This window comes from Austrofundulus limnaeus, unplaced genomic scaffold, assembly GCF_001266775.1.
Source record: "Austrofundulus limnaeus strain Quisiro unplaced genomic scaffold, Austrofundulus_limnaeus-1.0 Scaffold4, whole genome shotgun sequence".
In the NCBI taxonomy this organism is placed as follows: Eukaryota; Metazoa; Chordata; class Actinopteri; order Cyprinodontiformes; family Rivulidae; genus Austrofundulus; species Austrofundulus limnaeus.
The window spans coordinates 5,753,395-5,770,716 of NW_013952406.1; the positions used below are offsets into that span (position 1 = coordinate 5,753,395).

Below are 17,322 nucleotides of genomic sequence, written 5' to 3' on the forward strand. Positions count from 1 at the left end.
ACTCCAAGGAGCAAAAACAATAATATTCATCAAATAAAAAGTAAAGAACAAGCAGCGCTCCCACCACCAGATGCAAAATGAAAAGTCCAAGAGAAGCAAAGAGGAAAATGTACCGAGCCGTTACAACTGCAACCAAAAACAAAGAAATGACAAATGCCCTGGTTATAAATAATGAATGAGGAACTGAAATATCTTTTATAAATCAAATGACATTTTTAATTTGCCTTTCATTTGAATACTATAGTTGCTTTTTTACATGAGCTGCACCCATTATGGTTAATAATAGCATGTATTTGTTATGAGCCCTATGACGATATGAAACTCCTCAGTACAAGCCAGCTATATACAATGATACTTTAAACACATGGAAGTAAAACTGATAACTAGAATAACAAATTTTCTTGAAAAGCCCGGAGAGGATCGACATCTATACCTAGTTCCATCTTTCTACTCTTAAAACCCAGATCGGTCCTCGCCTCATCACCCTGCAGCATCACCATCCCCTTAAAGACAAATCTGTCCTGTGTGCTCCATTTAAATCAGCTAATCTAAGAATTAAAGTCTAATCAAAGACTGTGACCCTCACTGGGACTGAGCWGAAGGGATTTATAGGCATCCATTAGCATCTCTGAATTCATGGTAAAAGCTTCCAGCAAAGTGCAGACAGACTTCAGTCCAACTGTTTTTTCCCCTCTTGTGGGCGTTTGTGCATAGAGTTCTAGCAACAGACTACAATAACCCTGTTCTGAGTTCTGTAAGGCTAAACGGTTAGAAGTGCTTGGATTAGAAAAGGTCAGTCTAGCTGACATCTTTTCATTCTGCAAGAATAATTCTGAGAGGAAGGAAAACGGTAAATGTCATGGACCCTTTTCTTTATGTTTGTATGCTTTGCCTCTATTGCAAAAAAAATGTTTTAAAGCTGTAATTTATAATGATCATTAAAAAGTACAGTTACTCAAGGAAGGTTCAAGGGAGAAAAGAACTCAACACCACCAAAACAACCGTAGTAATAATGATGATAATGGTTTTCAGTATAAAATCAAGTGATATGCAGAAACCCAGCATAACATCAGAAGTTTAGAGGTGTTTTATACAGAAATCTAAAGAGGAGTGAGGAAAAAGAGATAAGAGCCAGCCTGTACCAGTTAATAAGTTATATAATGCATGAAATGTAATGCTGGTAACCATTTCATAAAACAATAATAAACAAGTAACTTTATGACATTTTATTTAAACCTTGAACTTATTTTGATAAATTACGTCCTGCTGTTAGAGGTGGACTGATCACACACATGTGCTGGGCTTTACTTTGTATTCTACGGCAGTCAATTATAATATTCAAGTGGTTAGGGGCTTTCTCTGTCCTGTGCATTAATATAGAAAGTATTAGCAACTTATTAACATTGCCCTGAATAAACCGCTCAATGCTAGGCGATGCACTTCACATGTCATTAAGTCAGCCCCTCCCCTCGAGCCACCCCCCGTGCAGATGCACACATTTGCACGCAAACGAATGCCTAGGTGGACCAAGGGTCTAGTCTAGCAAGGAAGGCTCTGCAGGACGTATAATGGTGGGCCGGTGAGACGGAGCACCAGGTGGTCTTCGGCTGCAACAAGGAGAGAAGATGGAGAACAAGGAGTGAGACGTGCTCACAAAGAGACAGCAATGAAGACAAACAACCCGAGGAGAGAAAACACAGGAGGGCAGGGACAGGAAGTGAGGAAGAGGAAACCAAGAATTTAAAGGGATCCATGATTAGTTGTAACATTAGACTTTATTTGATAAACATATATTTTAACTGTAAAATAAAGACTGTAAAAATACTGTAGCCTGTTTAGTTTTTATAATTTTTAAACTAAAAGTTTAAAGATATATTTCACAGGTAGGGCCATTTTATTTACACAAAGCTTTCTGGGTAAATGATGATGGGTCTTCGGTGCGAGGCTGCTAGCGAGCTATATCCACCMTGAAGGTTAATCTTKGACAATATYTGAYGATYGACTCTTTTAAATGAAACCAGAGAGCGTTGACAGAGAGGAGAAGGTAGAAATGACTCAGCCTGTAACTGAAAATATAGATGGAGAACAACAGAGCTGCTTCATGGAAGAAGAACCTCAGCTTAGCCTGTTAGCTTTAGCCTCAACACTATCACCATATATATGTATTAGCTCAGCGCTACACATTCTCCTCTCGTCACTGAGGTCCTCCATCCATATGACGGAGAGGGGAAGGCAAAAATGACTCAGCTGCAACTGAAAATATGGATGGAGGACCTCAGTTTAGCTTGTTTGTTTGTCGTGCTAGCGTCGAGCTAATACATATAAGGCAATAGTGTCGGTGCTAGCGCAAATGCTAACAGGCTAAGCTGAGGTTCTTCTTCCATGAAGCAGCTCTGTTGTCCTCCATCTATATTTTCAGTTACAGTCCGAGTCATTTCTACCTTCTCCTCTCTGTCAACGCTCTCTGGTTTCATTTAAAAGAGTCAACCGTCAGATATTGTCCAAGATTAACCTTCAGGGTGGATATAGCTTGCTCACACCGAGGACCTATCCACGTCATCATTTACCCAGAATGCTTTGTGTGTAAATAAAATGGCTCAGTCTGTGTTAAAAAATATTTTTAAAAATTTACAAAACTAAACAGCCTACAGTATTTTACAGTCTTTATTTTACAGTTAAAATAAATGTTTATCAAACAAAGTCTGATGTTACAACTAATCAGGGATCGCTTTAAAGAAAATGACTTAAAAATATCAGTGAAATGAAATGTTGAGAAAATAACAACATGCTAACGTTCTACAGGAAGGACGATGAGATGTTGGAAGAAAAGGTTTAAATTACACTTTTACAGAACCTACTGAAATGGGACGTCATGTTATAAAGGGAGGTCATACCTGGGCACACCGGGTGGGACACGGGCTGGTCGGGAGGGGATCTGTGGGGGTGCGCTGAAGGGATCCTGACCGCTGTTGAAGGCATTGGCAGGTGGGCCGGGCCGAGAGGGGATAGGGGGTGCACCGAAGGCGGGAGAGGGATTGAGCGGAGCTCCAAAGGCAGGGCTGGGGTTCATAGGCGGCCCTGGTGTTGGGCCCCTAACAGCAGGTGGACGACTGGGGGGCTGGGTTGCTGCAGGAGGCGGTCTGTGCTGAGGGGTTGGGCTTGAGAGACAGAAATCCTTGAATTAATCAAACATGCACAAAAATCATACAAACACAACTTAGTTTGATCTTACCTGGATTCTGGGATCCAGGTATCGTTTACAGGTGGTGGAACTGGGGTGGAGATTGTGTTGGCGCTGATGTCACCAATAATGTTCAGTGCTTCCTTGAGYGCATGATACATGCGCAACATTTCGTCTCTGCGCTGAGCCTGGTCAGCTGACTCCTCCATGAGGCTGTTTTGGTCCCCAGATGAGTAAAGATAAGCCAGCAGCTCTGAGTGAATGAAGTCCTTTGACTGCACAGAGGGAAGAAAAATCTTTAATGCTATATATTTAAAAAAAATTCATAATAGCATTGTGTTGTGTGTTAAGTGTAAATAGGAATGAGTAAATAGAAGCTGCCAAACTGCAGGGAGATATCAAGTGAGCCAACTGGAATATTAAAGCTTAATAAAGGGGTGTCTGAAAAGTCACTATGAGCATCATATATAATGTTTTTATTACCATCTTTAACTTTACAACCTAGTGTCAACATGAAATACAAAACCAACCGTGCTGTGAAAAAGAACCAGAAATAAAAACAGGTCTGTTTAAAGCTCTTTCTTGCATCGACATCACTAATATTTTAAATCAAATATGTGGTTTTGCTCATGAATTCTGTAGAGAAGCAGCAATCATGATGCCACCTACTGGATCTGAAACACATGAATCTGTCAAGGCAGCCTCGCCCATAGAATGCCTAGCAGTAAGTTTTATTACATTTTACCGATTCTGATGCTAACAATATCTTCATTTGTTTTAGCACCAGAGGTTGCTACATGTAGCAACATATATTTAGAATAATACAGAAGTGCATATAAGTTGTTTGTTTAATTAGTATGTGCATGCAGCAGACCAGCCCCAGAATAGACTCCTATTTATAGTGTTCAGACTGAAACAATAGCTGCTGTCAGAGTTCAGGATGTATCTATTCTGAGCAGAGGAACTCGATCTGCCCAGTTCTGCTGTGGTGCACACTACAAGGTAAATAAAATGCTGTTCACAGTGATGCTGTAGTATGTTCAGGACAAACACTGTCTCCTTGGATTTATTTTCTGATGGTTGAACAGTTTTTCAGGAACTATATTTGTCCAATTTCACACAGGAGGTGTCCGCACTATTTTCTGCATCTCTCCAAAACAAACTGACAGAAAACTCAATTCAAGATGTAGCAAAGCAAAACCGTGATGTAAAACTGTCAGAGTTTGTCTTGTTCTTTTTGTCATGTTACAGCATTATTCTATATAAAAATAAATAAGATGTGATAAATGTCTTTTTGAAGAAAAGTTGTTTCCTTTCATACATTTTAAAACTGCTTCTCTCTCAACATTTCAGTCAGAATACTTCCAGTTTAGAACAAATCTTCTACTTATTGTGTTCCATAAAAAGCCTGAAGTACAACTGAAAAAACAGAAGCCAGGCAGGAATAATGACTTCCTTCTGGTGCTGCAGGTGCTTGACTCACGTTGTTGATCATAAGATGCATGATCGTTTTGGGCAAAAGATCTTTGATGGTTTTGTTGATGATGCAGACGTATGAATCCACCAGGTTGCGAATCGTTTCCACCTGCCGCTCCAACTGTGGATCCATGGAGAATGTGTCTGCAGGGGAAGGCTCTTCGTTCTCCACCTTAGGAACGACAACAAACACATCAACAAACAAGAAACATGAGGAATAAATACTGATCATCACACATCTCTAGTTTCTTTGTAGAAGCAGAATTGGGTCAGCGCCTCTAAGACGAAAGTATGAGAAAAGAAAGTGTTATTAAAATCCTTTCTGTTCCACAAACTTTTGTGAAACAGATTTAAGCTATTTTACACCTTTTGCCTGAAATGGATCACCACTTGTTGAAATAAATCTTKTTATACTTCCTGCCTCATTGCTTAATTCTAACAGAACAGAAACAATCTATGCCTACGACAGTCACAAATTTCTTAATTTATTCTCTTATCCATGCGTTAAATAGAGGTTATTATTTATTTTTCAGGCACAAAATTCAATTTGATGCCACAATCATGTAATTCTTACCTTCAGTTGTTACATATAAAAAAWTTGACTTCGCATCACAGCTAATTTCCTTGAAATTGGCCTTTGTTGTTTTAAGAGCCTCCTACCATTTCAGACACTCCCACTTCAGCATGTTTTCGAACAATGCTTCAGGGGAGGGGGTGTTCTGTGGGGCGGGAGCTTGGCTGGGGACTGAGCTCCTGGGAGGAGTTATGTACAAATGGGCGGAGCTTTGAATCAGCAAGCATTTAGGCAGCTCCACATGGCTACTTCAGGAGATCCAAGGATTTCTCAAACATGCATAAATGAAACAAAGCAACACTGGGTACGTTTTTGATGAGGGAAGGACATTAGAACATGGTTTAAAGCTTAAAAAAGGTCAATTTTGCACAAAACCCCACTTTGAGAACATGTTTTAATGAGGACATGAGCTCTGCAACGCTTTTGACTTGTTATTCATACCTGGTCTTTCTCAGGATAAACCCCTGCCCTGAGGAAGGATGCTTTCCAGCTGTCCACATCCTCCTGAGAATCACAGGCCAGTTCTATTTGGCGAAAATCCTTGTACACATTTCTGTACGGACACAGTAAACAAAAGAAATGTAGGTTGGTGATCGTAGGCTTCCTCCAGCACACAAGGACATGCATGCAGACAAAAATCAATAACAGGCAATAGATGTGCATTCACCAAGGTCAACAAAAGTGTCTAATAAACAACGCAGCCCTGACCTCTGCTCAGTATTGAAGATTGCAAATATGTGCTTTGTGGACATGAATCTTGTCTCAACATCTCTGAGCTTCAGGTTGTCCAGGGGCAGCATGTATTTCTTTTCTTTTTCCTTGAGTAAGACAACAAAAGGTTAAATGTGATAAAATGAGAGCACGTCACAAGAAAGATAAATCAGAACTCTGACATGTTTAGGGAAAGGGTATTTGTGCTTCCTTTAAAATGATTACCGGTAAATCCAAACATTACCGAATCTTTTTAAACTACAAGATACTGTTTTACAGCTGGTTTTCCAGAAAAACAAACAACTGAAGGATKTTTTAAATAAAGCCTGATCAAACATATCCAATAAACCTTTCAGCAACATTCAAAGTGTCTTGCATACATTACAGTGACCTTTATTGGTTTTGGAAAAGAGGGTCATAGTTTTTCTTGTTTGGTTAGTGTGTTTTTCTGATTCCAGCTTAAACTTAAGATGATTGAACGTTTTGTATGTTTTTTTAATTCTTTTTCATCAGACTGATTCTGTCACTCAAATTGAACTAATAAACTAAAATTATCAGCAGGTATTTTAAACTACTGCATTAACAGACCAACAGTATTTAGATTAAAAACAAGATCTCATTGCTTTGTCATTAATGAGCAAACGTGAAAGAATGCATTTCCTCTGTGTGGACGACCACCAGGCGAGCGAGACTGAAAAGTGCGTGATGAAGCCGAGGAGGAGGAAAGAAAGAAAAGGAGGAGCACGAGGGAGTTCTCGGGGTGGGGGGGTGCCAGCTTTCACTGTTGAGCTGAGACATCTGGAAGCGTTTACATCTGCACTAACACAGAGCGGCTCAGGCCCAACAGTTACATCACTCGCAGCTCTGCAAAATCCCCAACAAAACCCCTCATCCACATACAGAAAGAAGTAAATCCTTAACTACGTGTGCAGAGACAAACAAAAACACACTTCCCTGAAAGAAGTCGAAACATAAAACAAAAATACACTTGTAAAGTTGTGTTCAACTTCCTAAACACCCAGTGAGATGTGCGCGGACACGAGCCGACACACATGCACACTTGTACACACAATCGCCCCCTCCCTTTTGGCCCCCGTAACCCAGTACGATTTCCTGCAAATTCCAAAGTCAGATCCTGGCTGGAGCATTTCAACTCGCCTTGCCACGTCAGTTTTCCTACACAATCGTACTACGCTCATTCTTTCGCTTTGCCTTTACTAAAAAAGGCGTAAAAAATGGAATAATCCATTTTGTCTTTTGGCAAACTAAGACGGTTCTGTTGTTTGTTTTCTTTTGATTTGCGGCTGCATTTTCTAAGTCCTTTTTTTGATGGAAGAACAGAAACAGCTGAGGCCTAAAAGGAAACAATTGGTGAGTAAGACAAATAAATATAATGATTTTAGATTTTACTCAAGACATACGATCAGTGCGGCTAACCTACATTTTCTTTTTTGTGACTTTATCGACATTACCAGGTTGCTTATTTTAGGTTTTTAGCAATTACAGATTTTCAGGAGTTATTTTTCACTGAGATATGAATCACATTTTAAAGATTATAACTGCTGTACCAGGCCTCATTCAAGATGTTGTATATTTATAAAAACAAACGTATTGTCGTGGTATACCATTGGTTAAACTGTACGTGACTTTTTATTAGTATAATTGCTTCTTGTGGTACTATTTACATTATGTGTTCTCTGTCCTACAGTCCCAGGGTAGCGACCTGCAGACTCAATGACCTCTGGGTTCTTCCTCCCAGAGTCCTTCTCACCCCCACCCAGCCTGCCCAGTGTTCAGACTACCTGTTCCTAAAGCTACAGCTGAACAGTAGTCTGCACATTGGTTAGGTTAGGCTGGGATGCACATCACCTGTCTCAGATGGAATCGGCATCAAATCTCCTTTTAGTACATCAACAGTATCATTTTTTTTATTCCTGGGCTGTCTTTTTTCTTTCAGCCAGGCATATCCAATTATATTATGACAAATATAAGCTTGTAAAAACAGAAATTCCTCTCACCTCCTCATCTTTGTACCAGGAGAGGGATTCAGCTGTCAAGACAAACCAGAAGTCTTTGGAGCCTCCTTTCATGATGCCGAGATGGAGCGTTAGCCAGCCTTTCCTGATAACCTATAGAGTGAGGATGATGTGTGGGAGACACCAAAATTTGCAGGGGGATAAGGAACATTAACAATTAGGCTCGTGCACTGTAGAAATGTGAGCCCCATCCCAGGATTTTGACAGACAGATAAAGTCTTACCCCACTTACCTGCAAGGTTAGCTTAGCTCACCTTTACATTTCAAAGTTAAATGATTTACATCTGTGAGTTTACAATTACTTAAGACCTCACATGACAGAAGCCCAGACTAAACATTAAAAGTAAAAATGTAATAATCAAAGGTCATTGATACATGCGTAGCAAAATATAAAAGGTATAGTCAAAGGTTTTGAAAATGCTACAAATATTAATGCCACAAAGTTTGCTCATGTAAATTGTATTTTGGAAATGTGCCTGTAGTCCAGAATTCAAACTTTGGTATATCACTGAAACATTACAAAAAGCTCTAAAAATGCTGTGGCAGCAAACTTTGTGACAAATTTTCTTTGTGTCATTCTCTAAACACTTGGCCACAACTGTACTGTGTTATTGGGATCAATTTAATTTAAAAAAAGGATCAGAGGATGAGTTGAAATGGTGTTAAAAATAATGAATGGTCACCATTTAATAAACAGAACAAAATTCATTAAACCAACAAACAGTATGAGATGGCGTCTGGGCTTGTTTGCACTAATACAGAAACAAAGGGGTCGACGGTGGYGTGTTAATGTTAGACGGCTACAATGGAACAGATTAAATGCAGAAACTATAGGACTGACTGTTAGTTTTAGAGACAGACACAAATCAACACGTGGGGATCAGAGAAACTATTTCAGCCTAAAAGGCTGAGCTGAGTCAGTCACTTTGGGGAAAGTATGATTTGCTCTGATAAATTAATGACTTGAAACGTGACAACTTCAATAAAGATGGTGGAAAATATTGTTTTTTCTTTCTTTATTAGGAGTGTCACATAAGAGATGCTTTTGTTTCTTCCAGCAAACAGTTCAAACGTTCAGTCCCAATATTGCATTGGACTTGTATGAAAGGTGCTATAGAAATAAAGTTTGACTGATTAATTGAATATTTGTTAGATAATAGAAGCTGTTAGATCACATCTGAGATCAACACCAAAAAAGACAAGCATTTGATTGGAGATAAGTCTGCTTTTTGAAAATTTCCATGACAGATATTAGCAACAAAGAAGAAATGTTGAGAAGGAATTTAGTTCCAAGCACTAATATTCATCCCAAAGGCATGACCTGCTGTCACCATATTAAATTAAAGACAATTTGCATGAACTACAAATGTTTGGAGTTAGAATGATGCATGGAGGATGGAGGCAGAAGTCAAATCAAATAATCATCAGAAATCATGATGAAACATTCTGACAACTTTAATTAGATTCTCAATATATTAAAAAATATTTTTCTTATTTTCTCCTCATAATATATTTTAACATAAATTAAATGTGAAAATGCATGCAATAAATACATACATAAACAAATAGTATTGTCCTTGCTAATTTGATTGCTCCACCCTTCCCCATTTTGTCCCCAGTGACTTTTAGGACGGTTCTCACGAAGCAAACATTTGAATCACCCTGCATGAGGCTGCAGCAGAGGTACACACAAACGACAGGAGAACTGACACCATCATTGAAGGGAGAGCTTCTCTTTTTTTTCCCTTTGTCGTCCTTTTTTGTGGCAAAATACAGTTTTTACAGTCTATCCAAAATATAGTGGAAAAATGTTAGTAGAATTACTGGCAATTACTGCCTTAATAAAACAATCAGAAATTGTTTAGTGTTAATGTAATACAATCCAAATTACTGGAAATTGTGCACTGGTGCTTGAATTACGGTGCAACTGAAACAACTTTGGTAAGTCCGGAGACTCTACCTTTTCCTCTTGGACCTCTGCGAGCTCGCCAAGCTGCAGAAGGGTTAAAACAACTCATTAAAGTGAAGGTATCACTTTGAATATACAGGAGCCTACCATAAGTCTGGTATACCTGACCAGATATTCTTAATACCCAATTTGTAACACGGCCTCAGTTCTTCTGCTATGCCTACCTCTGCTGCCCCTGGTAGGGTGTGGGTTAAATCTGTGGGGTACTTACCAGAATCTCACCCTGCAGTAATAGGAAGGGAAGTGGGTTTAAGGCAAAGGGGGTAGCATATATCCAAAGCCAAGATAAATGAGAATGCCAGAAAGTAGAGTTGAATGGGAAAGAAAGAGCAAAAAAAATAAGGAGTGATAGTTTATAAGGAAAATAAAAAATGAAGTAGTAAACGAGATAAAGGAAAAGTTGAAAATAAGGGGTTTAAAGAAGAAATTTGAAAGAATAAAAAAAAAGAAAACAAGAGGTAACAAAAGCCAGATGAAAAGAGGAGAGAGATACAGAGAGACAGAGCAAGAGTTACATGCAATTACAATTATTTCATGTACATTACAATTTGGTTAAGTCATATTTATAGCTCAGCTGATTGGTGCAATGTCCATGCATATGCTAAATTTAAATTTGAAAATGCTTGTGAGTTAATGGGGAAGCACAACAATCAACATAAACCATGTGATTGTTTTTGTGCTTTAAAGTAGCATGCTTGGGTAACATGCAAACAGCTGCGAAAACGAGTGATTGTTTCAAAAAGCAGCGATGAGGGTTTTGCTTAAAATCACTACGGTAACTCTCCTCTAATAGAAACTATAAAGTATTTTGATGTATTTAAAAACTGTACACGAGTGTATGTTTAGGGACAATAAAAACACACTTAAATAAAACACTGGACTAAATATCAACATGAATAAAATGGAAAGGAGAGGTACCAGCTCTAAAATATTACAGAGAAAAATCAAACAGCTAAAGATTRAGTATCATAAAAAAGACAGACAGTGTATTTAATAGCTATAATCTGGGGATACAATTAACAATTAGACAGGAAGAAGTAGATCAATGGTCAAGGTATGTTCACAGAGTTGATTAATAGGATTGTAACTGGTGTATCAGTAAAAGATGATTAAACTGGGGACCTGTGAAAAGACCAGAGCTGAGTGATCAAACCTACCTGGTTGGACATGGGCCTCTTCTTGTTTGTAGCAACGTTTCTCTGCTGAGCACTRTCATTACACAAAGACGGAGAGGAAAAATAAATTATGATGCCACACCAAACACAACTCAATGAAAATGTTTAGCCTTTTAATAATGTGTTGCTTTTTAAATCTATTTACTCCTTATTTTTTGGCTTAAGAAAAGCATAGTTGCCAGGTTGTAGGTGTCAATTTATTACACCACAACAAAAATACATGAATACTAAAGTAGATTTTATGGTTCCAGCCRTCTTAGACTTAAAAAACACAAAACTCTCACTCTTTTCTTTATGCCCACCTGTTGTTGCTGTACCCTGGGGAACTACCATCATCCAGCCTTCTGTAGTCAAGACTGAAAGTGACGTCATGAGAACCATTAAAAACCCCTGGCTGATCTCTGTCTTGTTAWGTCAATCCACTTGCCATGCAGAGGCAAGACATAAACCCTGACACATGCTCACACAAAGGCTTATTTGTTAATCAGTCAATGCCAAAATCCACACCAGATTGGGGCTCCATTCAACTATAGTTTACTATAACTGTGACAACAGGAAGCACACGAAACTACACGCAAATTCTAGACCGTTTCCAGATATACTATAAAAAAATCGCTTTGCTGGGTGCAAATAAGTTTCCAGAGCAAAGCTGCTACAGGTAAAATATCACAAGCACTGCTCTTGTTTTTTTTTTTTTGGGGTACAATAAACATGCTTTGTAGCAACACGCTGCAGCAACTGGGCACATATTTTTAAGCAACCAAGCATGCCTGACTGCTTTAGTTTAAAGGAAGGTGATAATGTTTCATGCAAGTTACTCATGTAAACTTGATGATTGTGGGATTCACCTTCCCAAACAGGAGACGTGCTCTGATATGGCAGGATCGAAATCTGTCATGCTTAATATCACCAACACACTGCAGGTCTGCAACGTGTGTAATTATAKGGAACGCTGATTGGTAGAAGCAAAGCGTTACTTCAGTTTCTGAAAGGCCAGTCGAGCTGCATATGAAACCATGGCTCAGAGCAGAACACTCACAAGTCTGAACACTAAAGATCCACAAATGCAGCTGAACAGAAACCTAATGAGTTAAACCGGGGTCACGGCAGCAAGAGAAATACTGGACTGAGGAAGAATACGTACTTGGCAAAGCCTATGAAGTCCTCGTGGTTTGTGTTGATGTAGGACAGCTCAATGTCAATCAGTAGCAGAACCTTCGAGGCAGAAAAATGTGATTAAGGTGGGCACGTTGGGAATAAATAATTCTGTCAGGCGGCAGAGTGGCTAGTCTCGCAATTTATATTACACGAAATATTCAAAGCAATGCTGATTACTGAAAGGGTAATACTGACTGCAGATTGAAGCGTTTAGAGTTTAAAACATTTTACTTGAACATATAATTTAAGTACTGCTACTTATATTTAAACTCTGAAATATTGCATTAGGTTTCCAGAAAATCTTATTAAAGTTTAATTATTTGAACTGAGATGTGATGTTTGTCAATCAGTTCTCTTTCATTTCACATCTTGGAATGAGTTACCTCTAGTTCCAAAGATGCAAGCTGTTACACCGAGACAACACAAAAAAACTGCAAACATTTTAGCTCAGATTATATCTAAGTGCCTAAGGTAGTCATAAACTAAAGCAGGAAGATGGAAATGTTTGCATACATTGTGATCATGCACTTATCTCAAGCAAGGAGATAAGAATCTCGGAAACTCAGCTTCTTTCTGTTTTCAGTCGTGATTAATATTTCTCTTTCTGAAACTGTACAACGGAGCCTGTTCAATAAACAGAATATTTTTAAATAACTCAGGTCTATTGCAAAGAGTCTTAATGCATGATTTAACTTTCTTGGCTTAGTAATTTATGATAAAGGTCGAAGGAGGTCTGGAATAAATCTGAACTAAAGAAATACTGTATATTTTAATGGGCTCTGCTGGGAATCGAGATGGATGACGTCAACAGATAAACATAAAAASCACTGACACATTAACTGCGTACTTGTAAAAATCTGTGTGTGGGCAACACCTTGGACCTTCATTGGAAAAGTCTTTAAGAGCTTGAAATGTCATTTGCAAAAGTGACACTGAAGTGATTTAAACTTTTACAACAAAGATGCACAAAAGCGGATGATGACACCTTACARCAGCAAAATGTGCTTTGGAGATTATTGGGAACTTTGGGGTTTAGCTCACATTTTACTTCAACTATCCCTCTTAAATTCTACTAGCTTCACATAATAACATTATTTTTAAACAACATTTAATGCATTTGTGCAACTTCACTCAGCTGGGGAAACAAAAGTCACAYTGCATGGTACAGTGGTCAAAGAACTTAGAATATAGAAGAAAATATATCTTTTTTTTATAAAGAACAAAAAAAAAATCCCCTCCTAATTGTCACTGTGGTGAAGAAAATTGAATTAGGACCAAAAAAGTATTTTACAGCAATTAAATATTACATTGATAATTTCATACACATTTCAATTTAAGCACAAAAAGAATCAGAAATCTAAAATTTGAACAAATGTAGAGTTGATACTTTGAAGCTGGCTGTACAGCAGCAGAAAAGCAACAGATGTCAGTAAGAGCAATCCTGCATCTACCCTGAACCTTTGACTATTGGTGAAAATGTCACAGACCCAGGGCTTAACCTTTTAGCCAGATGCGAAAAAAGCCTACTCTGAAGCTGTACAAACTAAGGAACCATGCATTTATTAAATTAATAACCTAGCAACAAACCTGATCCTTGGTCTTCCCTTCTCTTTCTCTGACATGGGTAGTGACAATCCTCTCCGTCTCCTCTCTCAGTCTGGGGTAGGAATTCAGCTGCAAGACAATAATACATGTCACTGCAGCATTACACATAGAAATACATACACACACATACGCACAAGCACTTACACGACAGCTTTGGCTTAATAAAACTTACCAGAAGTATCAGAGAAAAACAGGAGTGAGAAGTGAAAATAAGTAGGAAACAAAGAAAAGAGTAAACAAGTGACATTTCAGTGTCACATTTTCAGACAATCACTATCTTACACACACGTAGACAATTTCAACACACAGACTGAGTCTTCTATATGGCGCTGAGACGTGTACCATCAGCCAGGGATGACTCCATTAAAGACCCAATATTTTATAGACAGGATTATAGTTTGTTTCTCACAGAGGAACACTCACATTTAAGACGTGCCAATACATTTCAAACAGTCACCACTGGCTGATAGTACAGTTTGAAAATAGTCGATGTTAGTGAAGAGAGGATTACAGAGAACAGATAGGAGGGAAGCAGAGGAAAAGGCAGCAGCAAGGAAATAGGTTTACTGGGTTTATGGCGTTTCTTGCTGTGCAGTGCTCTCCTTCGTCCACAAGATGGTAGTGGAGCACTGCTTTTATGGAAAATCTCTACAAYGCTGCCTCCACAGAGCCCATGCATKACTAGCATCATCTCTGCACAAASTCTCACATCAGCTTTCCTCCCAATTCAGCCGATGACAGAATGTCGTTCTGCTCTGTGGGTCTGTGAGGGTGCAACAGCTCAGCTCTGCCCAGACAGACCAGGCTGGCTTTCAGGCAGGGAGAGAAAGAGGAAGCATGGGGGTGGGGATCCAAATTAAAAAAAAAAAAACACACTAACCAATGATGAGGTCAAACTGGCTGTGGAAATTTTAAGCTATGCTTAAAATGTTGGAGTGAATGAAACATGGATAGGACATAACAATTTAGGATCAAAGAACAGCGTAGCAAATGAAAGTTGGGGCGATGAGGAGTAAATTGTTCTTGAATGGCAGCAGTATACATTTATAATGATAAAGAATTCTTTCTTTTTTTATGGCAACATTTCAGCATTAGTGTCCCCTGTTACCTTGATGGCACTTTTCATGGCGACTGCAGTGAGTTCAGACACCACAAGATCCACACATTTGAGGCTGGGCTCTTTGAGCTTAAGGATCTGCTTTTTGACAATCGCCTCAAAAGCCAGGTCAGGGGTGAAGAGCCCCGTTCTGAAAGGTCATGGGATCAGTTTGCATTTTGTTGTGGAGGAACAGAAACAGACAGATACGAATAAAGACAGGAGAATTTTGGAAAACAGGAAGGAAGAAGAAGGAGAGGAAATAAAAAGAGAAGAGTTTGTTTAGTTAGTCATTTTTAATTAAGGAAAATCAAATCAAACAGAGGAGGACAAGCCGCCAGGTTTTCACTTTCTCTTTCTTGGTAAAGCAGTTGGTCAAAATGATAGATGGACATCGTCTGCAACAGCTTTCAGCCGCCTCTTGTGATGACGATAAAGTTTTGATAGTTTCATATACCAAGTTGTGAAACCTGCAGCATGTCCCGAAGCGACTAGAGATGCTCAGCCAATAAAACATCTCTTATCCACAACAACACCCGTCACAACACTCCACAACACGACAGCGCTGCCTGCACACAGAGGTCGTAGGGCCTGAGTTGGGCAAAGGGCAAACTGCACAGAACTTCTCATTTTCAAAACATTAAAACTGACGACTGATATTACAGGACAAGACGCAGCTAACGTTCCGTGACAGCATGCGCTTTGCCAAACCCACGTTTGCCTACAGCTTGTGCATCGGGCCGGGTCGGGAGATGCTGGACACTTGCAGTACCTTGTTGGTGCACTGCCTGACTGTGTTGATGAGTTCCTGAATGACCAGATCGATACATTTGAGACAGGGCGTTTTCAGCTTAACAACCTGCTTTTTCACGATGGCCTCAAACGCCAGGTCAGGAGTGAACAGCCCCGTTCTGAGGATGCACAGAAAGACAAAGGCACGGCGGCCGACAGATGGAACAGTTAACAAACATATGGGTCAGAGTTTAAAAAAAAAMAACAACATACAGACAACAAGACAAAATGAAAAAACATGTGACAGCAGAAAGCTGAGTCTTCAAACAATGAAAACAATAAAACACTGACAGTCAAGATGAAGTGCCAAAGATAGACAGTAAACAATAAATGTACCACAAATAAAATTTGACAGACAGGGCCRCTTCACTGAAGAACACAAACACACAAGACAAAGATACACGTTACACAACACCTCAGAAAAGCGCAACACTTTAGACAGAAACAGAAAAAGAGTGAGTGGTTTAGCAGTTAAAAGGACTAAAGGAGACAGTAGAATGGAAAACATATAATTCACATCTAACAGATGATATTTTCTACATACATCAATTTAAATTAGTTTAAAGAGTGTATGATGTCTAATTTACTATTTTTAAATTATGTAGCAGAGGTAGAACTTTGACAAAAGAAAAAAGAAGCAATATTTATTGTCAGATAAAACAGATTGTTTCAAGTGTCTCATTTGGCAGCTTTTTTAGCTGAATGCTACTTGCCTGACGCCGTGGACATTTTTAATTGCATGGCTGATTTCCCTCCTTAACTCCTTCTCATCAAACACAATCTGTGGAACAAAGAAGACAAGGTGAACCTTTAAAAAGCCTCACAAGTGTATAAATCTTTGTCAAAACTCCAAACAATCCAAACGCTCATTAATGAACAGAAGTAAATGTCTGTCCTAACCTTGACTAGCTCGAAGGGGAAGCGTTCATGGAAGATTCGGTTTATCCTGGCACCACCCGACAGCTCATTGGTGTCCACCTGGTCCCCGGAGCCTTCGATGCATTTTTCAAAGTCCACACCAAACTGCTGCACCATCCTGATTAGACACCAAAGACAAATGATCTGTGGATATTCTCCTTCTGCTATTTAATCCATTAGGACCAGATGTGACATGCTTGTATATTCCACCCACACAGGATGTATTACTTGCATGTTCTTTCTTTAGAGCTTGTATTTTCAACATGCTTTACTTAAGTACATTTCACTTTTTGTGAGCCAGTGAGAACTGAATATTCATTTCAGGTAAGATTATTCTAACTTGTGTTTTTCTTTTCTCTAAATCATAGCTATGTAAGAAACTGAAGCTAAAGTCACTGCAACATAATGGGCTTTAAATTGTGGCATCATACTTTACAGGAGCTATATTGTAAATATACTATGTACCGTATTTATTTATGTATAATACGATCTCGTGTATAATACAACCCCCGCTTTTTTGAGCTTAAAACCATAAAAAAAATTTAATCCTCAAACTACCTCCAATTTCATACAGACTTCAAGATTTTTCAGCCTTTGCAGTCTTTATACATTTCAGTAAAATGATCATTGG

General features: G+C 38.9%; 1 protein-coding gene across 3 annotated transcripts in view; it reads right to left on the bottom strand.

Annotated features, from left to right (window-relative positions):
- The window catches only part of dnm2a (dynamin 2a), a gene marked incomplete in the record, with an annotated part of 31,929 nt that overhangs the window by 1,213 nt on the left and 13,394 nt on the right, over positions 1 to 17,322 (bottom strand). Inside the window, 15 exon segments of one of the 3 annotated variants that reach the window (XM_014025018.1) lie at positions 1 to 1,607; positions 2,895 to 3,158; positions 3,233 to 3,456; positions 4,665 to 4,829; positions 5,673 to 5,784; positions 5,940 to 6,049; positions 7,961 to 8,071; positions 10,159 to 10,170; positions 11,105 to 11,156; positions 11,425 to 11,478; positions 12,267 to 12,337; positions 13,868 to 13,954; positions 15,754 to 15,892; positions 16,487 to 16,554; positions 16,674 to 16,809. In XM_014025018.1, the coding sequence (XP_013880472.1) occupies positions 1,535 to 1,607; positions 2,895 to 3,158; positions 3,233 to 3,456; positions 4,665 to 4,829; positions 5,673 to 5,784; positions 5,940 to 6,049; positions 7,961 to 8,071; positions 10,159 to 10,170; positions 11,105 to 11,156; positions 11,425 to 11,478; positions 12,267 to 12,337; positions 13,868 to 13,954; positions 15,754 to 15,892; positions 16,487 to 16,554; positions 16,674 to 16,809 (1,678 nt within the window). 3 annotated transcript variants of the gene reach the window in all.